The sequence below is a fragment of the Salmo trutta genome, unplaced genomic scaffold (assembly GCF_901001165.1).
Source record: "Salmo trutta unplaced genomic scaffold, fSalTru1.1, whole genome shotgun sequence".
Lineage (NCBI taxonomy): Eukaryota > Metazoa > Chordata > Actinopteri > Salmoniformes > Salmonidae > Salmo > Salmo trutta.
Window position 1 is genome coordinate 401,727 of NW_021822308.1, and position 25,514 is coordinate 427,240.

At 43.7% G+C, this 25,514-nt stretch overlaps 1 protein-coding gene and 1 long non-coding RNA gene across 2 annotated transcripts in view; both read left to right on the forward strand.

Moving 5' to 3' along the window:
* Nucleotides 1-4,482: 4,482 nt before the first annotated feature.
* On the forward strand, nucleotides 4,483-5,242 carry LOC115181674 (uncharacterized). The gene is made up of 3 exons (XR_003873488.1): nucleotides 4,483-4,591; nucleotides 4,753-4,834; nucleotides 5,100-5,242. It is a non-coding gene; the product is annotated as an uncharacterized LOC115181674 (long non-coding RNA).
* A 123-nt stretch (nucleotides 5,243-5,365) lies between these two features.
* Nucleotides 5,366-25,514, forward strand: part of LOC115181676 (uncharacterized) — a 44,608-nt gene continuing 24,459 nt past the window's right edge. Inside the window, exons 1-16 of the mRNA XM_029743509.1 lie at nucleotides 5,366-5,549; nucleotides 5,810-5,896; nucleotides 6,148-7,096; nucleotides 7,144-8,375; nucleotides 8,461-8,641; nucleotides 9,187-9,432; nucleotides 9,569-9,728; nucleotides 13,157-13,253; nucleotides 20,795-21,601; nucleotides 21,708-21,794; nucleotides 22,279-22,466; nucleotides 23,162-23,313; nucleotides 23,744-23,992; nucleotides 24,134-24,284; nucleotides 24,479-24,554; nucleotides 24,740-24,755. Of these exons, the coding sequence (XP_029599369.1) occupies nucleotides 5,366-5,549; nucleotides 5,810-5,896; nucleotides 6,148-7,096; nucleotides 7,144-8,375; nucleotides 8,461-8,641; nucleotides 9,187-9,432; nucleotides 9,569-9,728; nucleotides 13,157-13,253; nucleotides 20,795-21,601; nucleotides 21,708-21,794; nucleotides 22,279-22,466; nucleotides 23,162-23,313; nucleotides 23,744-23,992; nucleotides 24,134-24,284; nucleotides 24,479-24,554; nucleotides 24,740-24,755 (4,862 nt within the window). The remainder of the gene's footprint in view (nucleotides 5,550-5,809; nucleotides 5,897-6,147; nucleotides 7,097-7,143; nucleotides 8,376-8,460; nucleotides 8,642-9,186; nucleotides 9,433-9,568; nucleotides 9,729-13,156; nucleotides 13,254-20,794; nucleotides 21,602-21,707; nucleotides 21,795-22,278; nucleotides 22,467-23,161; nucleotides 23,314-23,743; nucleotides 23,993-24,133; nucleotides 24,285-24,478; nucleotides 24,555-24,739; nucleotides 24,756-25,514) is intronic.

The following is a 25,514-nucleotide window of genomic DNA, read 5'->3' on the forward strand; positions in this document are numbered from 1 at the left end:
GCCACAGCGCAAGGGAAGAACTGACTGGTTCTGCTGATTTTGTTTCGACGTCCACATTCTCAGTACTGCCACCTAGCGGATCGGATGAATCAGACATTTCGTCCCAATTCCAAGTATGTTCTATAAGAGATAAAGTTTCTTATTGACCTACCCCCTAATTCTTATGGGTTTCCCATATTCATCTGTACGTGTACTGTCAGTGAATGAATTATCTGTTCGTAAAACCATAAACATAACCACATGGTAAAACACTTATCTACTGTTTGAAGAGACAGTATAGATATGCTTTTCATTCATTTGTTAAATCATTTTATTTGGTCATAAAATGATACGCTAATTCTATTTCGTTTATTTAAAAGAATGTATTTCATTTTTTTCTCCATCATTTCATGTAATTATTTTTTACGTAATTTTCTATCAGCATACAAATGTGTTAGATAAAACAATGCATGATACAGTATTGCTTAATATTTTCACCTTGAATGACATATGACTATCATTCACACTCACATACATTACAGGAATGAGTCTTACCAAAGCTGAGATCAAAGCTCTGTAATTTAATAACAATACATTGATAATCATTTTCTCAGTAGTCAACCTTGCATTGTCTGTTTCTCTCCAAGTTCCCACCATCTTGTATTTTGCTCCATACAGTAAGTCATCAACGATCAATTTGAACACAGCTCCAACTGCCACCAACATCACCATGGTGACCACCACACCAGACCCTTCTTTCTCCCTTACTGGGTGTGTGTTGACATTGAAGTGGTTTCCACCATTGCTCTCCACCATCTCTATCTTCTCCAGCAGCTCAGTGACCTGAGTGTGGTCACCTTTCTCCAGGGGCGAAAATCTGATATCAACTTTGGAGGGGACAATTACATGAAATTTTCTCAAGAGCAATTCCTGAGGGGGACACCAAAAGTAGTGCTGTAACACATAGCCTACATTGTAATATGGTAAATGTATATTGAGGAACCAAAGAAATAAGGTGTTTGCCGTACTCCTAACTACCGGTACCCAAACTACACAACAGCAATACCATTGCCTTTAACAAATCTTAGTTCAGTCACCAGTTTAAGTTGAGAGTGGGGGTATCCATGGCATTTTCCAATTATGTTCCTATTTTACAAGTAAAAAAAATTGAGAACCTTTCATAATGTTGCCAAACAAAGACTCAACAAACTTACCTGAGACTCCCTGTCTCTGCCAGTCTGTCCCTGCATATCTGTCCCCAACTCTGCTGTCTGTGTGCCATCTGTTGCCTGCTCTGCCTAATGACATCATTGCGAAACATTTCCATTAGAATTTCATTTCTTTCTTATGAACATTTTATCAACTAGTCTTTGAGATATTAGGCTACTAGGGTTCTTACTATGCGTTTTGGTGTATTGAAAAATACTCTGATGTCAGTCTTTTATTTTTCTGCCATTTTTCTACCTGGCTGGCTGGCTGGCTACACACACAGTGTGTAGGTTATTTACAGTAGGAGATGGGCTTCTATCATCTTCAATCATTCTATTTGGGCTTCGATCTAAAAGGTAGCTAGCAAATGTGAAACGGATTAAAATAACAAGAGTTGACAGCTGTATGAGTTCACCATTTACACAACATACGACGCCACATAAATGGAATAGGTACTAGCTAGCTTAATAGTTAATATTTGCCCGCTAGCTCTGCATATTCAGCTAGTGTGTGTGCGCGATTGACTGGATTAACCTCACGTCAGTTACGTGCATTGAGTGCCTTTCAGACAGTAGATACGACCTCTCTGTTACCTAGCAAGCTAAGGAACTGGCAGTGGATCAAACCATTGTGAGGCAAAGGGTGGGGGGGTCGCAATCTTTTGAAACTTAAAAACGCGCTATTAAGTGTCTATAATCAGCACAATTGCTTTCATTGCGTATTATTAATATTATTTAAATTACATAGTTATGTTTCAGTGATATATTGGGGGGGACAAATCATATTTTTCCCAGGATGGGGGGGTCGTGTCCCCCCCGTCCCCCCCGGGATTTCCGCCCCTGCCTTTCTCCTTGTTGTTGAAGACATGATATCTGTCCCTGCAGGTACTGATTAGTTGTAGCAGTTGACTGTTGTCCTTCAGTAGGTCCTCCACTGGTTTCCCCTCTAGCTGGTCTCCCCCAGTGAACAGCACCACGGTGAACATTAAAGACTCTTCTCCAAAGTTCTCCTGGATCCACCTCATGAGGGTATCCCTTTCCTCCTCTGTGAACCTCACACCCAACCAGATCACCAGCAGGAACGCGTGGGGGCCCGGGGCGGCGAGAACAACACACTCTGCCCGGTGTGTCGATGACGGGGACATGGCGGCAGCGGCAGGGGGGGGGGGATCGGTTCCGGTCGGTCCGGTAGTGGTAGCAGCAGCTGGCCCGGTCCAACACTGGCACTCTGTGGTCACGGCAACCAGAGAGAAGAACGCCTCAGAACGCCTCTCTGACCAGGATGGCGTTTCCTGCTGCACCCCGACCCTGGCCAGTGTTACCAATCAGGACCAGACTCAACACTGACACTGTGGAGGGGTTTGATTCACAACAGTGAGTGACGACTTCCCGGACACAGATTAAACCTAGCTAGTCCTAGGATAAAAAACCAACAATTCTCTTCCTCTTTAGACCAGGACTTGGATAGTTCATCCAAATGACATTCCAAGCAGACTATGGACAAGCTATTACAGCAACAGATGCTTTGGTTTTGTTTACCTGGCCACTGTTTCAAAATCTAACTTTTTAAGATTTACGGCACAAACCCAATGCACGTCAATGGTACCTAAGCATTTTCACACTTCATGTCCAGTTCACCTATAAGTAACTTCATTGAGCTTCACAATACATTTTTATATCCTTTAGGATGATTTGGGAATGAAGTGCAAAAAAAGACCCACTATAGCCTTTCTCACTTTGTGCATTTCTAATGTTTCTCTCCCGTATGGACGACCATGTGCACTTTTGGTTGGAGTTGAACATGAAGGTAGGCACACTTTCAGTTTAATTACTAACTCATAGAAGTAAAATGGAGATGGCCCTTAATGGTGTTGCCTATGCTGTCACAGAAGCAAGTGTGTCAGAGCCGACAATAGACAATGGACCTGATCGGACCGCTCAGAGCCTCTGCTCTTTTCTGTCCATAAAAACATATGGATTGGTGGAAGAGGCAGGGCAGGCCAGGAGCAAGGAAGGAGGGTGTGGTCAAGCAAGGCATCCCCCGAGGCTAAATGCCCTAAGGTTTTTATCAGAACAGGCATAGATTAGTTTCACCTTTTTTCTTTTCCCGACATGAGTTTGTTGTGTTTAAAATCAGCTTTATTAAAATTATAGCTCACAACTGTGCGGGGGAAGAGGGGTGGGGGCACTAAGGAATGCATTCACATATATCTACACACTTTCATACACACACATTTTGGTTGAGGACCTTCCACCTCTCTCCATTATTACTGTTGGTTGAGGACCTTCCACCTCTCTCCATTATTACTGTTGGTTGAGGACCTTCCACCTCTCTCCATTATTACTGTTGGTTGAGGACCTTCCACCTCTCCATTATTACTGTTGGTTGAGGACCTTCCACCTCTCTCCATTATTACTGTTGGTTGAGGACCTTCCACCTCTCCATTATTACTGTTGGTTGAGGACCTTCCACCTCTCTCCATTATTACTGTTGGTTGAGGACCTTCCACCTCTCCATTGTTACTGTTGGTTGAGGACCTTCCAGTTCTCTCCATTATTACTGTTGGTTGAGGACCTTCCACCTCTCCATTGTTACTGTTGGTTGAGGACCTTCCACCTCTCCATTATTACTGTTGGTTGAGGACCTTCCACCTCTCCATTATTACTGTTGGTTGAGGACCTTCCACCTCTCTCCATTGTTACTGTTGGTTGAGGACCTTCCACCTCTCCATTATTACTGTTGGTTGAGGACCTTCCACCTCTCTCCATTATTACTGTTGGTTGAGGACCTTCCACCTCTCCATTATTACTGTTGGTTGAGGACCTTCCACCTCTCTCCATTGTTACTGTTGGTTGAGGACCTTCCACCTCTCTCCATTGTTACTGTTGGTTGAGGACCTTCCACCTCTCTCCATTGTTACTGTAAACTCAATGTGTGTGTGTGTGTGTGTGTGTGTGTGTGTGTGTGTGTGTGTGTGTGTGTGTGTGTGTGTGTGTGTGTGTGTGTTCATGTGTGTCATATTTCCTAGCTCAGACCATCATGTACTCAAATCAGTTGTGAATGTATGTAATCAAACCAATGACCATCAAGGTTAACCAGTATGTTTGATGAAAGAAGCAATCTGGAAAACAAACAACTACATACTGACTCAAACTTGAGCAAGGTCCCTAAACGTGTTAACGGATAGCCCCAGTGGGAGTGTAGCCTAGGAAACGATGTGATCATAACCAAAACATTAAAAGCACTGTTATCTTAAATATATTGTTATCCTTTCTCAAACCCTCTAATCAGTCATTAGGAAATAATGACTCTTTATTCTAATAGCCACACGGCTGTATATTGAAAGCCCACTGCTCCACTCTGACATTCGTCCTCTGTGAATGGTACATTAATACAACTTGATGTAAGTAATGCAAGGCTGTTGTCGTAGAGAGTCCACAGAGATAGTATTTGTTGGATTAAATGATGTCTTAATAATGTTGAGGTTTAAACTAAATCGAAACTTAAAATCTATTCTGTACCAAATAGCATGTGAAAGTAACCCATTAAAACATATATGTTAAGGTTCTTGCACGCTTGAGCTGAAGACTTCTGTGCAGAATGATGACAGCAAAGTGGTTGTTTCTTCTCTTGGTGAGAATCTCAGGTAGAGAAGAATGGTATTTTACATGCTGTAGATGATAAGATTGTCTGAGGTTAATAGGGATACTTGTAGGGAAGTATGTGGGATCGAGGAGAAGGTGAAAGGTGCAGGCATTCAAAACTACTTTTGTATAGATACTGATTTTGTAATAAGGATAATCTTGTTCTTGTTTGTTGTCATTCAATGAATTTGACATACTGTATTTAGGGTAAATTGTAATGTATACGTTTTCAACCTAATATATTAACTCACAGTTTATTTTGTGCAGGATTGGTTGTAACCAGCTGTGGTGTGTGTGATATGGGGGAGGACTGTATCAGTGTTGGTGGAACATCTTGCTGTGCAGACCCCTGCCAGCACTACACCATACTGAATGACGACTGGCGTGCCACCAACAACAATGCCAACGTTAATGGCGAGCACTGCGACCAGAGCATCAACTGGCAGGGCTGGTATTGTCTGTTCCTGGGGAACACCAGTGTTCAGATGCCAGAGAGGTGTGTGGACAGTTACATGTATGGGACCGCCTTCCCCATGTGGCTCACGGATCCCCATCCCCAGCTGTTAGACAGGGTGGTTCAGAGGGGTGTCTGTGGGAGCTGGTCTGGTGACTGCTGCAGCTTTAGACAAAATCCCATCCATGTCAAAGCCTGCTATGGAAACTACTATGTCTACAAGTTTGTCCCTGCAATAAACTGCCACTTGGCCTACTGTGCAGGTATGACATCATAATGTCCTTGTTACTGATTCTTAAAGACATCAAGAATGTTCCAAGGTGTCCAATTCACTCTCTGAACCCAGAACCAAGTACCACGTGTGCCGTGAGACTTGGTTCTGGGTTCACCACACAACGTGTGTGTAAAAACAATGTGTGCAAAAAATATATTTTGTGGCAAATACATTGTACATCAGTCGTATAACCTGAGTGTGTACTAGTCACAGCAAATCCATGAACCCCCCTCCCCTCTGCTCTTCCAGACGTCAACACCAAGGTGTGTTCTACCTGTAGAGATGATGACACCTGTATGAGTGAGGATAAGATCACCTGGAGGTGTGAGAGGAAAGGTGAGTGTTAAGAAAAACACATCTTACTCCTCAGTGTAGATACAGTAGGTGGTGGCAGGACCATGGTGGAAGGCAAAGGTGTGCAATGCCTTGTAGTTGAGTTTCATAATGGCTGTGTTTTTGACAGTAGGAGATACTCATGCTCATCTTGACTGACAGTAACTCTATACCTTGTTTCTTTCTCTCGGTCTCTTTCATTCTCTCTCCACTCTCCCTCTCTGTCACTCTCCTCTCATTTTACTCTCTCAAAGAGCAATCTTCTACAACTACCCCTAAACCCACAACTACATCCACAAAAACTACTCCTGTATCTGAAACCACCAACACAACTCCAGTTCCTGGAACCATCACCACAACTCCTGTACCTGGAACCATCACCACAACTCCAGTACCTGGAACCATCACCACAACTCCAGTAACTGGAACCATCACCACAACTCCTGTACCTGGAACCATCACCACAACTCCAGTACCTGGAACCATCACCACAACTCCTGTACCTGGAACCATCACCACAACTCCAGTACCTGGAACCATCACCACAACTCCAGTAACTGGAACCATCACCACAACTCCTGTACCTGGAACCATCACCACAACTCCTGTACCTGGAACCATCACCACAACTCCAGTACCTGGAACCATCACCACAACTCCAGTACCTGGAACCATCACCACAACTCCTGTACCTAGAACCATCACCACAACTCCTGTACCTGGAACCACCACCACAACTCCTGTACCTGGAACCACCACCGCAACTCCTGTACTTGGAACCACCACCACAACTCCTGTTCCTGGAACCACCACCGCAACTCCAGTACCTGGAACCACCACCGCAACTCCTGTACCTGGAACCACCACCGCAACTCCTGTACCTGGAACCACCACCGCAACTCCAGTTCCTGGAACCACCGCCGCAACTCCTGTACCTGGAACCACCACCGCAACTCCTGTACCTGGAACCATCACCACAACTCCTGTACCTGGAACCACCACCGCAACTCCTGTACCTGGAATCACCACCACAACTCCAGTACCAAAAACCCCAAATCTTGTACCTGGAACCGCCACCACAACTCCTGTACCTGGAACCACCACCACAACTCCTGTACCTGGAACCCCCGCCACAACTCCTGTACCTGGAACCACCACCACAACCCCAGTACCTGGATCCCCCACCACTACTCCAGTACCTGGGTCCCCTACCACAACTCCAGTACATGGATCCCCCACCATACATCCAGTACCCGAAACCACAACTGCTGTACCTGGAACCATCACCACAACTCCTGTACCTGGGTCCCCCACCACAACTCCTGTACCTGGAACCCCCACCACAACTCCTGTACCTGGAACCATCACCACAACTCCAGTACCTGGAACCATCACCACAACTCCAGTACCTGGAACCATCACCACAACTCCAGTACCTGGATCCCCCACCACAAGTCCTGTACCTGGAACCATCACCACAACTCCTGTACCTGGAACCACCATCACAACTCCAGTACCTGGATCCTCCACCACAACTCCTGTACCTGGAACCATCACCACAAGTCCTGTACCTGGAACCACCACCACAACTCCAGTACCTGGAACCACCACCACAACTCCTGTACCTGGAACCATCACCACAACTCCAGTTCCTGGAACCATCACCCCAACTCCAGTACCTGGAACCATCACCACAACTCCAGTACCTGGAACCATCACCACAACTCCAGTACCTGGATCCCCCACCACAAGTCCTGTACCTGGAACCATCACCACAACTCCTGTACCTGGAACCACCATCACAACTCCAGTACCTGGATCCTCCACCACAACTCCTGTACCTGGAACCATCACCACAAGTCCTGTACCTGGAACCACCACCACAACTCCAGTACCTGGAACCACCACCACAACTCCTGTACCTGGAACCACCACCACAACTCCTGTACCTGGAACCATCACCACAACTCCAGTTCCTGGAACCATCACCACAACTCCTGTACCTGGAACCATCACCACAACTCCAGTTCCTGGAACCACCACCACAACTCCTGTACCTGGATCCCCCACCATACCTCCAGTACCCGAAACCACAACTGCTGTACCTGGAACCATCACCACAACTCCTGTACCTGGGTCCCCCACCATACCTCCAGTACCCGAAACCACAACTACTGTACCTGGAACCATCACCACAACTCCAGTACCTGGATCCCCCACCATACCTCCAGTACCCGAAACCACAACTCCAGTACCTGGATCCCCCACCATACCTCCAGTACCCGAAACCACAACTGCTGTACCTGGAACCATCACCACAACTGCTGTACCTGGAACCATCACCACAACTCCTGTACCTGGAACCATCACCACAACTCCTCTACCTGGAACCATCACCACAACTCCAGTACCCGGATCCACAACTGCTGTACCCGGTACCCCCATCACAACTCCAGTACCTGGAACCCCCTCCACAACTCCAGTACCTGAAACTACCACTACAACAACTGGCCCAATACCTGGCACCACCATCAAGGAACCGACGCGTCCTCCTATCATGGCCCCAGACCTGGTGTGTGGGTGGAGCCTCGTACAGGTGGGTCTAAACAGGGCCCACCTGGAGGCTGCTGGTCTGAGCGCTTCCTCTGCTCACCTGGCTGACAGACGCTGCTCTGCCCACCAGGAGGCTAACGGCACGGTGTGGTACCAGGTGGAGCGTGGGAGGGACGCTGTGGAAACACTCTGGAGGTGAGAACACATTACCTCAATGTCTGACTGGAGGTTATTCAACACTGGAAGAGTTTAGACTATAACTGATCCTTACTGTTAGTAGGTCTGTATATAAGACCTGAATATTAATTTAACTGTGAACACGTTTCTTCTATTTCAGACTAACACCACCCATGCTGTCTACTCCAACAGCTTATTCGTTTATCCAGTAGATGGGAGAAACGACTCTCTCTCCTGACCCGTGAGCTATCCTTTCACCTGTGTCTATCCTCTGGAGACAGAGAGCAGTCTGGATGTGGCCCTCAGACCCTACCTACTGTGAGAAAATACACCACACATCATTCTGCTTTGTTTGTGCAGACCAGCCTTAATGACATTACATTGTTCATTTCATCAAGGATGTAGAATGAGAAGATAACTCATTTAAGCTGTGCCTACGCCAGGTCAATGGTCAATTTAATGGGATGACGCATTGGTTAGGTCTGCCAGTACACCTGTCAATCTACCATCTTGATTTTATGTTTGCAATCATTGATTTGACTTGTAGCTTCACCTCTTGACAGACCTGGTAATGGAGTTGTTAGAGTCGGTGCCAAAGCCAGAGCCTCCATGTCTCTGTACCTTAACTCCAACTACACAGAGCCTTACCCTGCAGGCAGAGTCACCTTGCCGGTGGGCTCCACCCTGCATGTGGGCGTGTCTGTGGAGGAGTCCGAGGCGGAGCGTTATGTGGTCGTTCTAGACAACTACTACGCCACGGAATCCCCCAGCCCTGATGACCTTCCGCGGTTCTACATCATTCAACACAGGTCTGTGACTCTACTCATCAGCTGTTTGCATGTCTGTGTGTTTGTGTTATGTGTGTGTGTAGTATGAGTTGGTATGTCTGTGTAGCTGTAAATAAATTGAACCCTACACTTTGCGACTTCTTGGCTCTTCTCCCAGGTGTCCTAGCAATCGAACCCAGGTGAGGGTGGAGGAGAGCGGCTCGTCCCTCAGGGCTCGCTTCTCTGCTCTGCTGTTCCTGTACCAGGGAGACTACCGGGACGTCTTCCTGCACTGCAGCCTCAGCCTGTGTGACCAGCGGAGGTCCTCCTGCAGTCCAGTGAGTCCTCAACTCCTCCACAGTCTCTCTCTCTCTCTCTCTCTCTCTTTCTCTCTCTCTCTCTCTCTCTCTCTCTGACTTGGTATCGGTTAGGTTTCTCTGACTTAGTGTTTGGTTTCTCTGACTTAGTGTTTTGTCTCTCTCTCTCTCCAGGTGTGTTCCAGGAGGAGATCCCGCTCTGTGTCCAAGTCCATCCGCCTCAAGCTCCTCACTATTGGGCCAATCACCTGTAAGTGTTTTACTTAAGTACTTAGTTCATGAGGTAATATACCGTACAGGCTTTGGGCCTAAATTTAGAATCAGCTGGAAATTGATGGAAAATGGCGGCAGATATTCTGGTCAAAAGCACTCGGCCATCGTTCTGGTGTGTTTCCTCTCTAACTGTGAGATTATCTTTGACCCCCAGGGGCCCAGAGTCTGGAATGAGCCTTGGGAACCCCCCAGCATGTCATATGAAGGATGGGGTCCCTCCTGCACTACTCCCCTGATCTCCATCCCAACCTACAGCCCTGTGTAACTTTCAAGGTCACAGAAATACTTGTTTTGATTCTAGTAATGGTTGAGGACCTGCCACCTCTCCATTATTACTGTTGGTTGAGGACCTGCCACTCTCCATTGTTACTGTTGGTTGAGGACCTTCCACCTCTCTCCACTATTACTGTTGGTTGAGGACCTTCCACCTCTCCATTGTTACTGTTGGTTGAGGACCTTCCACCTCTCCATTATTACTGTTGGTTGAGGACCTTCCACCTCTCCATTATTACTGTTGGTTGAGGACCTTCCACCTCTCTCCATTATTACTGTTGGTTGAGGACCTTCCACCTCTCCATTGTTACTGTTGGTTGAGGACCTTCCACCTCTCCATTATTACTGTTGGTTGAGGACCTTCCACCTCTCCATTGTTACTGTTGGTTGAGGACCTTCCACCTCTCTCCATTATTACTGTTGGTTGAGGACCTTCCACTTCTCTCCATTGTTACTGTTGGTTGAGGACCTTCCACCTCTCTCCATTGTTACTGTTGGTTGAGGACCTTCCACCTCTCTCCATTATTACTGTTGGTTGAGGACCTTCCACCTCTCTCCATTATTACTGTTGGTTGAGGACCTTCCACCTCTCCATTGTTACTGTTGGTTGAGGACCTTCCACCTCTCCATTATTACTGTTGGTTGAGGACCTTCCACCTCTCTCCATTATTACTGTTGGTTGAGGACCTTCCACCTCTCTCCATTATTACTGTTGGTTGAGGACCTTCCACCTCTCTCCATTGTTACTGTTGGTTGAGGACCTTCCACCTCTCTCCATTGCTACATTAAACTCAATGTGGGTGTTGCCTTCAGGCCCCTGAATTGGGGCTGGGATTTAATCCAATTCAACACACGACAATATACATCAAAAGATAGTTGCTCTATAACACGCCTAGGACTGAATCCAGGTGTGTGTGTGCATGCGTGCGATAGTGTGTGTGTTTGTTTGTGTGTGTCCTATTTCTTAACTCACTTGTGAATTTATTTAATCTGACCACTAAGATTAACCAGTAGGCTACATTTTATGAGGTTTTTGAGAATGGACCAGCGGATTGTTTGTACAGCATAAGATAAGAGTTGCTTGCGTAACTGACTAATGACAATTACACACGTTTATAGACACTGTGTGTGTGTGAGAGTGGAGAGAGAAAGTGGAGAGAGAGAGAGAGAGTGTGTGTGTTTGTGTGTAAATGGATTGTGAGCACAACTCAGAAGATTATCATGGGAAGATATTGAGTTCTCCAATAAAATGTAACTTGTTATCAGTGACAGCATCTTTCCAGGGGTTGTACTGGTACATCAAGCTGCCTCACCCTACAGTAACAGGAGATAGACTAGTGTCCTGTCCAGGGGGTGTACTGGTACATCAAGCTGCCTCACCCTACAGAAACAGGAGATAGACTAGTGTCCTGTCCAGGGGGTGTACTGGTACATCAAGCTGCCTCACACCACTCATTGTTTCTCAATCCTGGTCCTGGGGACCAAAAGGGGTATACATTGTTGTGTTTACCCTAGCACCTAGCACTCACAACTTCATTCCACTAATCAACATCATCATCATCAAGCATTCGATTTCAAGTCAGGTGTGTTAGTACAGGGGCGAAACCAACAACGTGCCTCTCTTTGGATCCCTAGGACCAGGATTGGGAAACACCTGGGCTACAGAAAGAGGAAATCAAACTGGGCTTTTTGGTCTTCATTTAAAGTTATGGTTAGGCATAAAGTAAGCAGTGTGGTTGAGGTTAGGTTTAAAATCAGATTATAAGAAGAAACGTTTTTGAAATAGGCGGGGCTTCTGACTTTACCACTTGCCCACACAATAACGACCGATAGGCTGCTGCCCAATGGGCCCTTCAGGCTCCGACCAGTATGACCTATTATCATGACTTGTTATCTACGACAGACCAACATAACACAATCTCTGAGTGATGAGCTCATTAGTTCAGCTCCATACAGTAAATAAAGGGGCATTACACTTTCAACTAAAAGTTTGTCAGACATTTTCAGTTTTCAGATTTCCAAAGTTAACTAATGTCAAGATGTAGATTCAGCTGTATGCCTCAACCCAAAGTGAATGAGGCATATGGCATGATCTGACCAATGAGGTGGGTTTCATCTTGACATTAGTCTACTTTTGAGGTCTGAACGTCTTTCATTTATGAGTGAAATGTCCCTTTAAAGCAGTGTTTCCCTTCTTTCCAATGTGCTAACGTACCTGATTCAAATCAAATGTTTGATGGTGAGTTGATTAGTTGAATCAAATGTGTTCGGTGCTAGGGCAAAATGTATCCACTCTCCCACCCCCTTTTGGTATTGAGAAACACTGCTTTAAACAATACACTTTATTTAGTTCCTCAATGTTTCAGTGTTATCACCATGGGCACATTGTCACAAGGCTAACTGGCATAGATTATATTTATAATAGTTAATTAGTAACTCCGTTAAAAACAATATCCCTTTACTGTAGTCACATGATGTGCCCCCCCTGAAAAACTAGTGGATATATTCTCTAGCTCAATGGTCAAATCCATCATATGCTGATTGGTAAGTGAGCGATGCCTTTTTCCATAGTTTCAACTATAGCTTATTCATTCTGTATGAAAGTACTTCACATTTTATTATTTGATTTTGCCACAATTGAAGTGAAGAGGGAATTCAGGAACTCTGGAAGTGGATAATTAGTTATTTGTAAACGCTTCTTCAATTATAAAACTAAAACTTGTTTGTTTCGCTTGTTAGCCTTTATCATGTTTTGACCCTGATGAAGACTAGTAGGCCGAAACACGTTAGTTTTATGATTTAAAGAAGCATTTTTTTAATCAACTTCCTCTGCCGGAAGTGCTCCCTTTGGCTATAATTGTACCAAAAAATTTATAAATTATTTTTTATTCTTTATTTTTCAGTCGTGTGTCTGTTCTGAAGAGAAGCTGAACAGAATGATGTCAACGGGTATTCTGATGATGCTCCTGTTCTTTAAGCATGTTACTGCAGACAGCTCAGGTAAAGGGTTGATTGGCTTATTCCCGTTTAAGTAACGGAATGAGAGATTCACTCAGAATATTGCTGCTCCCCAGTGCAGGTTATGGGTGATGAAAGCTTTGTGTGCAAGAATAAAGCACTGGGGAGTGGCAAGCAATATTCTGTAGGCTTCCTTTATATATATATATATTATGATTTATTAACTCAGCACGGTATTCCTCAAGTGTTAGATGTGCATTTAACCTTCTTTATTGCCCTTTCAAGACATTGGCTTGAGTCCCAAATGGCTTCTTAATCCCTATATGATGCACCATTTTTGACCAGAGCCCTGGCACTATATATAGGGAACAGAACGTCATATGGGATATTGTGTTATTGTGTTAAAGATCTGGGCAATATTTAACCCCTCCTGATTTAAAATGTTTTTTTGAGACTTCACCCCTTGTCTTGTCAACCGCAGTGTGTTTAGATTTATTTTAAAGATTCAGACTTTGCTCTTCAATAAATATGACAGGATGACAGAAATGTCATATCCTGAATCAGCTGACAGTAGAGAACAAGTTGTTTTTGTTGTTCTGTTCCGTTTTTAAAAAGTGACTTTACATTGATTTCAATGGCTTGTTGTCCGTGTACTCAGAGCTAAGGGACTGTCTTAAAAGTGCAAGTGATTAACTGAAAAACGTCTTTGCAACCACATGACTTAGACATCTCAAACCAACTGTAATAGGTTCAGGGACCTTTCCTCTCCAATCCACTGCAATTAATTGCTATTTTGGAAGCAATTGAAGTGTAAAGGGATACTTCAGGATTTTTGCAATGAAGCCGTTTCTATTCTTCCCCAGATACAGATGAACTCATGGATACCATTTTTATGTCTCTGCATGCAGTTAGAAGGAAGTTGCTAACTAGCATTAGCACAATGACTGGACGTTTATGTTAACTGCTAACATACTAGTAAATTAATGCAAGTCATTGTGCTAACGCTAGTTATCATTAGCTCTTGAAACTACCTCTAACTTCCTTCATACTGGATGCAGAGACATGCAAATGGTATCCATTAGTTCATCTGAGTCTGGGGAAGTAGATAAAGGGCTTTGTGGCCAAAATCCCAAAGTATCCCTTTGTAGGAAGTATTTTCCCAAAGTCAAATATAGCTAAACAAAGTCAAATTGGTTTGATATCACTATGTCATGTGGTTGAGAAGATTTTGACATTTTTTCACATGCAATAGTAGGTGTTGCAGTTTTAAGACGGTCCCTTAACCCTCAAAGTAGTGGAGCGCTACTGCCGCGTTCAAGTGCAGGAAATTCAGACATTTCTGACTTTCTCACTGGTTGTAGTTATACACATGCCGCGTTCAATGAATCAGCAAGTAGGAAACACGGCACAGATTTTGCCTCCAAAAAAGGATATATGACACTGAATTTCATAAACAATAGACTTGTTCCCTATATTCAGATGATTCAGAACATGTTTGTAATTTCTATCATTCTGGCACGTTCCTTTGAAGGGGTATTGATGATTAAAGTCTGGATCATTAACATAAAGCTTATTATAAACCGGGTAGTTCGGGTCTTGGATGCCAATTGGCTAAAAACAGCATTCCACCCGTATGTTAGGCAATATACCGTGGGTACAACGCAACGTTTTGGGAGTTTTTCCTAGGGAGTTTTTCCTAGCCACCGTGCTTCTTTCACATGCATTGCTTGCTGTTTGGGGTTTTAGGCTGGGTTTCTGTACAGCACTTTGAGATATCAGCTGATGTACGAAGGGCTATATAAATAAATTTGATTTGATTTGATTTGTTTACTGTTAAATTTATGTTGGTAACCGGTTTATAATAGCAATAAGGCATCTCAAGAGTTTGTGGTGTATGGCCAATAAATCACTAATAAGGGCTGTATCCAGGCACTTCGCGTCATGTCATGCCTAAGAACAGCCCTTAGCCATCGGACATTTTTAGAAAATAGGGTTCCAAAAGAGTTCTTTGCAGAAGGTTAGGGTTCTACCAATAACCATTTTCATCTGAAGAACCCTTTTTGGAAGATGAGGGTTCTTTGTAAGGCATCCTATGAACCGTTTTTGAAAGAAAGGGTTCTTTGACGATTCTTTGGAAGTCAAGAAGGTTTCTTTGGAATGCAATATCTGAATGAGCTGGCACAGGAAGAACTGAAAAGGAATCGGCTACTCAAAGAGGTGCTTCAAAGGTAGGCTGCATATGCAAGAGTGAGGTGTGTACGACTGTGTGCGTGTCGTACATATCCAGCAGCACTTTGTTCTCCACCCCCTCCATAGCCCCCAATGCAATACACTGTAATAGACTGTACATGGGATACATATTGACTTGTAGAGAGATAACTTTACCTGTCTCAGCTAAAGTGATGTGGGAAATACTCAGTAGGGTGTCTACGTACTAAATATGGTACGTTTTGAACAGGGACTGTGTCGCACGACCTGCTGCTTGGAGGGGTTATAGATAGCTATGGAGTGGGTAAAGAACAAAGTCCTGATGGATATGTTTAATAACACAGACCTCCTACAAAAGTACATATATTTAGTACGTAGACACCCTACTGAGTATTTCCCACACCACTTTAGCTGAGACAGGTAGACAAGTTATCTCTCTACAAGTCAATATGTATCCCATGTACAGTCTATTACAGTGTATTGCATTGGGGGCTATGGAGGGGGTGGAGAACAAAGTATTTCATATTCAGTCTACTCTATTGCATTGCAGTGAATGGAGTGGGTGGAGTAAGCATTCACCAGCACTCTGTATTAAATCCATTGCCCAGCACAATATACCAATTTTGTTTCACAGACTCTATTGATTCATTCCAATAACCTATATTTGTATTTTATTAAACGTGTATTTATTTAAATATAGCCTACACAATAGCTTTCAAAATACCAGTATTTGTGTAAACTTTCAAAATAAATGCTGGTGTAAATAATACAATATAAAAAATAAAATACTTCATATTATCCACACCTTTTTTCAAAGGTGGTTGCAATGCTGTAAAAACCACTTGTACTGCACAAAAACAAAAAAACAAATAATAATATATTATTTATATATATCCCCAATGTTTAGCATGTTTCTGCAGGGGGACTTCTATTGTGAAAAATAAAATATGCGATCCTGTTGCTAGCATAATATCCTGCTGCTAGGAGAACGGTAATCAAAACGATACCACAGCAAAAAAAAAAAAAAGAAGGTACAGTATATCAGTCAAAGTCACACAATGGCACTTGATCCAGACAGACAAACTCAGCTACTGCTCAGTTTAATCATTGGGCATCTTTTGAGTCGAATATCATATCGTTTTACGTCAACATTTTTAAGAGACAGCCATGTATGCATTAATGAATCAATTATACAATCAATTTGACTTCGTTTGTACCAATCTAACTACATAACAACATAATGATAATTATTTATTTGAATGGTAAATCTATTGATAAACTCGCCCCCGCCTACCGAGCACTGCTTTCCTGCAGTTCTGTTAATGTTACGGCGAGGGAAGTAGCTAGCTAGTGTAACCAACCAAACTTGAATGGGACTACTGGGTAGGGATTACCCCCACTTTAACGTTAAAACAACTACAGGAAAGCAGTGCTTGGCAGGCGGGGGCAAAGGACACTGTGTGCCGATGTCCTAGCTAGCAACCTCAATGGCAGTGTACGTGACAAGTAGTGGCCGCGGCGTGTAATGGGCGCAACATGTAGTGTAGCCGCATGTAGTAAACATGGTCTGCAAATAGACCCTTCTCAGCAAGAGGGCACTGACTTTACTGAGGCAATAGATCATCTTTGGCTGATGGAGAGACGTGACGGAGGGACCTATTAAGGGAATGAATAAAGTTGCTGGTGGCAATCAGCTTTGAAATCAGCATATTTTGCGTTATGGTTTGGATATTACAAACAAAGTACTAGGGTAGTTAATTTATGTTATGTTAGGGTTGAACTGGCTATTTGTTTGCATAACCTATATAATATACCGGGGAAGCTATGCTACAATATTAAGTATATAAACTACGGATAAATCAACTGCTGAAGACAAGAACTACAACCGGCGACAGGAAGTGCGTCACGAGGCTGGGACCAGCCTGCACGCCGATGTTAGGATGAGCAAGTTTAAACCACGCTCCTCCTCCCTCTGACAGGCCAGCATTGAGCGGGAACTATCTCTGTCAGAGTATATAAGGGAAAACAATAGGATGTGACGTTCTCTTCTCTGTCTGCCCTGTGTGGTGTCACAGAGAGACCGTATATATATACAAACAACATATTTACCATTCAAGTGTTTGCAATAATTAAAGAACAAAGAAAACTTGAGTTACTCTTTGCCAAATAATTTGTTCTAATACCAGATTTGAATTGATGCGACCCTACAGTTAGCTTCAGCAAGGACCTGCCACTCTAAGCAAGAGAAAGAAATTGCTACCCTCCTATACACTGCAAAACTAGAATAGTCCCAGTAAGCAAAACAATGTTGAAAAGACGCCTAAGTACTTATTTTACAGACGTTGAAGTTAGGTTAATTTTAGATTCTGAATGAAAGGTGAAAATACGTATTTTCCGGATGTTTAAAATACTTATTTTCCAGAAGTTGAAAATACATATTTTCCAGACATTGAAAACAACGTTTTTTCTGGATGTTGATTGAAATCAGGTACATTTTCGGTTCTGAATGAAAGTAGAAAATATGTATTTTCTGGAGGTTGAAAATATGTATTTTCTGGATGTTGAAGAAACTTATTTTCCGGACATTTAAATCTTGTTCATTTTCGGTTCTTAATTAAAGTTGAAAATACGTCATTTATAGACGTTTATGTTTGGACCAAGGCCGGTCCATTCCAGACCAAATCTGAACCAAACAGACAACCGGACCGGACCAAAAATCAATGTCCATGGACGTGGAAATCAAGGCTGGTTCAGACAGGACCAAATAAAGACGTCCAAAAGACGTCAGCATCGGTCTGTGATTACTGGGCTGCAGCCTACAGTGTCAGCCAGAATGGAATTTTAGGAATGCCCATCCATATGGTAGGCCTACAGTTTGTAAAACAGCCAGTTGCATTGAATTTATTAGTCCTGATTCCTGTGACTAATCAATTTGGCTATTTAATCTCTGAATATCAGCTGCCCAGTTATCCTGAGCCTACTTCCAATGAGAATTAATGTGTACACACCACCAAATGCAGAAGTATTTTAATTTTCGCTATGATCAGCTGGGTAAAAATGGACAGATACAAACTTGAAATCCCTGATGATGACAATTTAGCCCACGGGGTGAAGCGCCCCTGATTTTGAAAAAAGTGACCACTACTTATCACAAGACGGCATCAGTACTCACTTAAAAATACTATATACAGTTGAAGTCGGCAGTTTACATACACTTATGTTGGAGTCATTAAAACTCATTTTTCAACCACCCCACAAATTTCTTGTTAACAAACTATAGTTTTGGCATGTCGGTTAGGACATCTACTTTGTGCATGACACAAGTCATTTTTCCAACAATTGTTTACAATTCCAGTGGGTCAGAAGTTTACATACACTAAGTTGACTGTGCCTTTAAACAGCTTGGAAAATTCCATAAAATGATGTCATGGCTTTAGAAGCTTCTGATAGGCTAATTGAAATCATTTGAGTCAATTGTAGGTGTACCTGTGGATGTATTTCAAGGCCTACCTTCAAACTCAGTGCCTCTTTGCTTGACATCATGGGAAAATCAAAAGAAATCAGCCAAGACCTCAGAAAAAAATTGTAGACCTCCACAAGTCTGGTTCATCATTGGGAGCAATTTCCAAACGCCTGAAGGTACCACGTTCATCTGTACAAACAATAGTACGCAACTATAAACACCATGGGACCACGCAGCCGTCATACCGCTCAGGAAGGAGATGCGTTCTGTCTCCTAGAGATGAACGTACTTTGGTGAGAAAAGTGCAAATCAATTCCAGAACAACAGCAAAGTACCTTGTGAAGATGCTGGAGGAAACTGGTACAAAAGTATCTATATCCACAGTAAAACGAGTCTTATATCGACATAACCTGAAATGCCGCTCAGCAAGGAAGAAGCCACTGCTCCAAAACAGCCATAAAAAAGCCAGACTACGGTTTGCAACTGCACATGGGGACAAAGATTGTACTTTTTGGAGAAATGTCTTCTGGTCTGATGAAACAAAAAAAGAACTGTTTGGCCATAATGACCATCGTTATGTTTGGAGGAAAAAGGGGGAGGCTTGGAAGCCGAAGAACACCATCCCAACCGTGAAGTACGGAGGTGGCAGCATCATGTTGTCGGGGTGCTTTGCTGCAGGAGGGACTGGTGCACTTCACAAAATAGATGGCATCATGAGGAGGGAAATTATGTGGATATATTGAAGCAACATCTCAAGACATCACTCAGGAAGTTAAAGCTTGGTTGCAAATGGGTCTTCCAAATGGACAATGACCCCAAGCATACTTCCAAAGTTGTGGCAAAATGGCTTAAGGACAACAAAGTCAAGGTATTGGAGTGGCCATCACAAAGCCCTGACCTCAGTCCTATCGAAAATTTGTGGGCAGAACTGAAAAAGCGTGTGTGAGCAAGGAGGCATACAAACCTGACTCAGTTACACCAGCTCTGTCAGGAGGAATGGGCCAAAATTCACCCAACTTATTGTGGAAACGTTTGACCTAAGTGAAACAATTTAAAGGCATTGCTACCAAATACTAATTGAGTGTATGTAAACTTCTGACCCACCGGGAATGTGATGAAAAAAATAAAAGCTGAAATAAATCATTCTCTACTATTATTCTGACATTTCACATTCTTAAAATAAAGTGGTGATCCTAACTGACCTAAGACAGGGAATTCTTTACTAGGATTAAATGTCAGGAATTGTGAAAAACTGAGTTTAAATGTATTTGGCTAAGGTGTATGTAAACTAATGACTTCACCTGTACCACTGGATGAGATAAATTGTAATAGTTTTTTAGCAGAATTATGTGAGGTTTTATGTGTTGTTGTTCTTAGGCAAGATGTGTAGGGTGGTGCTTGGATACAGCCCTTAGCAGTGACATATTGGCCATATACCACAAACCCCTGATGTGCATTATTGCTATTATAAACTAGTTACCAACGTAATTAGAACAGTAAACAAGTAATTTTGCATCATACTTGTGGTATATTTAAGCAATAAGGCACGAGGGGGTGTGGTACATGGCCAATATACCACGGCTAAGGGCTGTTCTTAGCCTGTGGTATATTGGCCATATAACACAAATCTTTAAGGTGCCTTATTGCTATTATAAACTGTTTACCAACGTAATTAGAGCAGTAAATATAAATGTATTTTCATACCCGTGGTATACGGGTGTCAGCAAATCAGCATTCAGGGCTCTAACCAACCAGTTTATAATGTCTGATTTTCCACAGCTTTCAACCAATCAGCATCCAGGACCCAAACTACCCAGTTTATAACGGCCAATATATCAGACCTCCTCAGGCCTTATTGATTAAATTGAATGTAGTGTCTTGTCATAAGCTTTATGGGGTATTGTTTTCTCAGGTACGGTTGTTACCAGTTGTGAGGCGTGTCATGGCCAAGCCACCTGCCTAGACTCACCTGTGGAACATGAGAGGGGAGATGCTTTCCAAACCTGGTCCGTCACTTGCACCTGTCAAGATGGCTTCGTTGGCGACGGCATCACCTGCTACGACCTTGAGTTCTGCGCTAAAGGCTCCTGCTGTCGTCAAGGTTACCGCTGGTCCTCGGAGCTGGGCTGTGTGGACGTTGACGAGTGTTCCCTCCCAGACCAACCCTGCAGCCCTCCTCAGGTCTGTGAGAACACCCCCGGATCCTTCAACTGCCTGGTGCCTCCTGAAGACGACCTCCGCTCCAGTCCTGGTTCTGACTCCCGCTCAGTGCAGTTTCAGTGCGGGGGGAGACAGTGTCCAGTGGGAGAGGACTGTATCAGTGTTGGTGGATCATCCCTCTGTGCAGACCCCTGCCAGCACTACTCTGTACTGAATGACGACTGGCGTTCCACCACCAACAACGGTGCAGTTAACGGCTACCACTGTGACACGTCTGTCAACTGGCAGGGCTGGTATCGCCTGTTCCTGGGGAACAACAGTGTTCAGATGCCAGAGAGGTGTGTGGAAAGGTACATGTGTGGGACTGAGATCCCCTTGTGGCTTCCATTAACTCATCCCCAGCTGGGAGACGGAGTGGTTCAGAGGAGCGTCTGTGGACACTATTATTATGACTGCTGCTACTGGAGGCAAAATCCCATCCATGTCAAAGCCTGCTATGGAAACTACTATGTCTACAAGTTTGTCCCTTTAACAACATGCAACATGGCTTACTGTGCAGGTATATTGCTATCGTAAAGTGTTTATCCCTGATTCTTAAAGACACAAAGAATGTTCAAATAACTAGACATCACAAAGCCATTTAACTCTACCTCTGTCTCTTCCAGATGTCAACACCATGGTGTGTTCTACATGTGGAGTGTTTGATGCCTGTGTGAGCGACAATGAGACCAACTGGAGATGTGAGAGGAAAGGTGAGTGCTGAACAAATATAAACTGTATTGTCAGATCTGTATTTTTTCAAACACTATGAAACGTAGAGATTTAGGGGTGAAATGATGCATCTTTAAGATGCGTATCTTTTAACCAATAAGGTCAGAGGAGGCGTGGTATATTGGCCATATATCACAAACCACCAAGGTGCCTTATTACTATTATAAACTGATTATCAACGGAATTAGAACAGTAAAAATACATGTTTTCTCATACCCGTGGTATATGGTCTCAGATACCACAGCTTTCAGCCAATCAACATTCAAGGTTCCAGCCCTGAATGATGATTGGTTGATAAGGCAGCTTTGGGGTTTGTGGTATATAGCCAATATACCACGGCTAAGGGATGTATCCAGGCATTCCGTGTTGCGTGGTGTATAAGAAGCCACACAGGGATCTCAGGCTCACACATGTACCTGTTCACACACCTTATTGCTTAAATAACCTCCTGTGTTGTTTACTTAGCACCAGAGCTGGTGTGTGGGCGGAGCCTCCTGAAGGTGGGCCTTCCAAATGTTTACCTGGAGGCTGCTGGTCTGGATGCTTCCTCTGCTCACCTGGCCGACCACCGCTGCTCCGCCCACGAGGATCGTAACGGCACGGTGTGGTACCAGGTGGAGCGCAGGGAGGGACGCTGTGGAAACACTCTGGAGGTGAGAAATATTTTCACTTTATGTTCAAGAAGGTCCTATATTGCTGTCCCATCCCCAATATTTTCCCTGGAGAAGTTTTATGAATTATTACTAAACATACACTTTAGTTGGTTCGCATCTTACTTTTTAATAAAAAAAATATATTTCACCTTTATTTAACCAGGTAGGCTAGTTGAGAACAAGTTCTCATTTACAACTGCGACCTGGCCAAGATAAAGCAAAGCAGTGCGACACAAACAATAACACAATATAAAAAGTCTACATACAGTGTGTGCAAATTAGGTAAGATAAGGGAGGTAAGGCAATAAATAGGCCATAGTGGCAAAATAATTGCAATTTAGCAATTAAACACTGGAGTGATAGATGTGCAGAAGATGAATGTGCAAGTAGAGATACTGGGGTGCAAAGGAGTAAAAATAAATAAATAACATTATGGGGATGAGGTAGTTGGATGGGCTATTTACAGATGAGCTATATACAGGTGCAGTGATCTGTGAACTGCTCTGACAACTGGTGCTTAAATAAAGGTTACGTAAATAAATAGGATTGAAGACGGATATGACATTTGTGTTAATGGTGATTAATTGTCTATCAAATCACTGGGATTTCACTGTAGTCTACACATCACTAATGCAAGCAGGCCTAATAAATACATGAATATGACATATTTCTTAACCCCCCCTCCTTTTTCCCAGACAAACACCACCCATGCTGTCTACTCCAACAGCTTATTTGTTTATCCAGTAGATGGGAGAAACGACTCCCGACCCTTCAGCTTTCCCTTCTCCTGTGTCTATCCTCTGGAGACAGAAAGCAGCCTGGATATGGCCATCAGACCTCTCCCACTGTGAGAAAATATGCAGAAAGTCCATTCTGTTTATTCTGTTGTATTTGTGCAGACTACACTATTAGAAAAAAAGGTGCTATCTAGAACCTAAAAGGATTCTTCGGCTGTCCCCATAGAAGAACCCTTTGAATAACCCCTTTTGGTTCCAGGCAGAAACCTTTTGGTTCCAGATATAATTATTTCGAGTTCCATGTAGAACCCTCTCCACAGAGGGTTCTTCATGGAACCCAAAGGGTTCTACCTAGAACCAAAATGGGTTCAACCTGGAACCATGAGGACAGCCAAAGAGGACAGTCCTCCTATGAGGAGAGCCAAAGAACCCGTTTGGAACACTTTTTTTCTAACAGTGTCGTCATTATGAGCATTCAGCTGTTATTTTAATGTTCATAAAGTTTGATTTGTAGCTTCACCTCTTTGTACCTCATCACAGAACTGATCATAAAGTTGTCAGAGTCGGTGCCAAGGCCAAGGCCTCCATGTCTCTGTACCGCGACTCCAACTACACACAGCCTTACCCAGCTGGTCAGCCAGTCACCCTGATTGCTGGTTCCTTCCTGCACGTGGGCGTGTCCGTAGAGGAGTCCGAGGCAGAACGTTTTGTTGTTGTTCTGGAAGACTGCTACACCACGGAATTCCCCAGCCCTGATAGTCTCCCATGGACCTACATGATTCAGGACAGGTCCATGACTCTATTCATCAGCTGTTTGCATGTCTATGTGTGTTTGTTTTGTGTGTGAAGTATGGTATGTTTGTTGCTGAGTACGGTCTGTGTAGCCGTGCAAACCTTCAACCCTTTGCTGTTTCTTGGCTCTTCTCCCAGGTGTCCTACAAATCGTACCCAGGTGACCGTGGAGGAAAGTGGCTCGTCCCTCAGGGCTCGCTTCTCTGCTGCGTTGCAGGTGGACTACCGTTACTTCTTCCTGCACTGCAGCCTCAGCCTGTGTGACCAGGGGAGCTCCTCCTGCACTCCAGTGAGTCCTGATGTTCTTCTCAGACTCATTAACTATCTCCTTGGGCTTTCAGGTTTCTTTGACTTAGTGGTTGGTCTCTCTGACTCAGTGGTTGGTCTCTCTGACTTAGTGGTTGGTCTCTCTGACTTAGTGGTTGGTCTCTGTGACTCAGTGGTTGGTCTCTCTGACATAGTGTTTGGTTTCTCTCTCTACAGGTGTGTTCTAGGAGGAGATCCCGCTCTGTCTCCAAGTCCATCCGCCTCAAGCCCCTCACCATCGGGCCAATCACCTGTAATTATTTTACTTTAGTAATGTATTATATAGTTTATGAGCTAATATATTGTATAGGCTTTGGACCTAAATGTAGAATAGTAGGGAAATGAACAAAAATTTGTGGCCGATATTCTGGCCAAAAGCACTCGGCCATCGTTCTGCTGTGTTTCCTCTCTAACAGTCAGATTATCTTTGACCCCCAGGGGCCCAGAGTCTGGAGTGAGCCTTGGGAACCACCCAGCATGTCATATGAAGGATGGGGTCCCTCCTGCACTACTCCCCTGATCTCCATCCAAACCTACAGCCCTGTGTAACTTTCAAGGTCACAGAAATACTTGTTTTGATTCTAGTAATGAATTTATGCACTACAGTGTGATTTCATTGTACTGTGTATGTTGTATACACATAGACTTGCATTGTTTTAGGACTGATCATTTCCCCAAACCTGAGTTGCTGTGTGTGTATGCTGTGATTTGATGATGTCAATAAATAACTCTGTATGATGATGCTCATTGTCTAATGATTGTCTATTTAACAGGTTGTAAACATAGAAATAAACATGTCTATATTTATTGTAAGGCATTTGTTGTTACTGTTGGTTGAGGACCTTCCACTTCTCTCCATTGTTACTGTTGGTTGAGGACCTTCCACCTCTCCATTATTACTGTTGGTTGAGGACCTTCCAGTTCTCTCCATTGTTACTGTTGGTTGAGGACCTTCCACCTCTCTCCATTGTTACTGTTGGTTGAGGACCTTCCAGTTCTCTCCATTATTACTGTTGGTTGAGGACCTTCCACCTCTCTCCATTATTACTGTTGGTTGAGGACCTTCCACCTCTCCATTATTACTGTTGGTTGAGGACCTTCCACCTCTCTCCATTGTTACTGTTGGTTGAGGACCTTCCACCTCTCTCCATTATTACTGTTGGTTGAGGACCTTCCACCTCTCTCCATTGTTACTGTTGGTTGAGGACCTTCC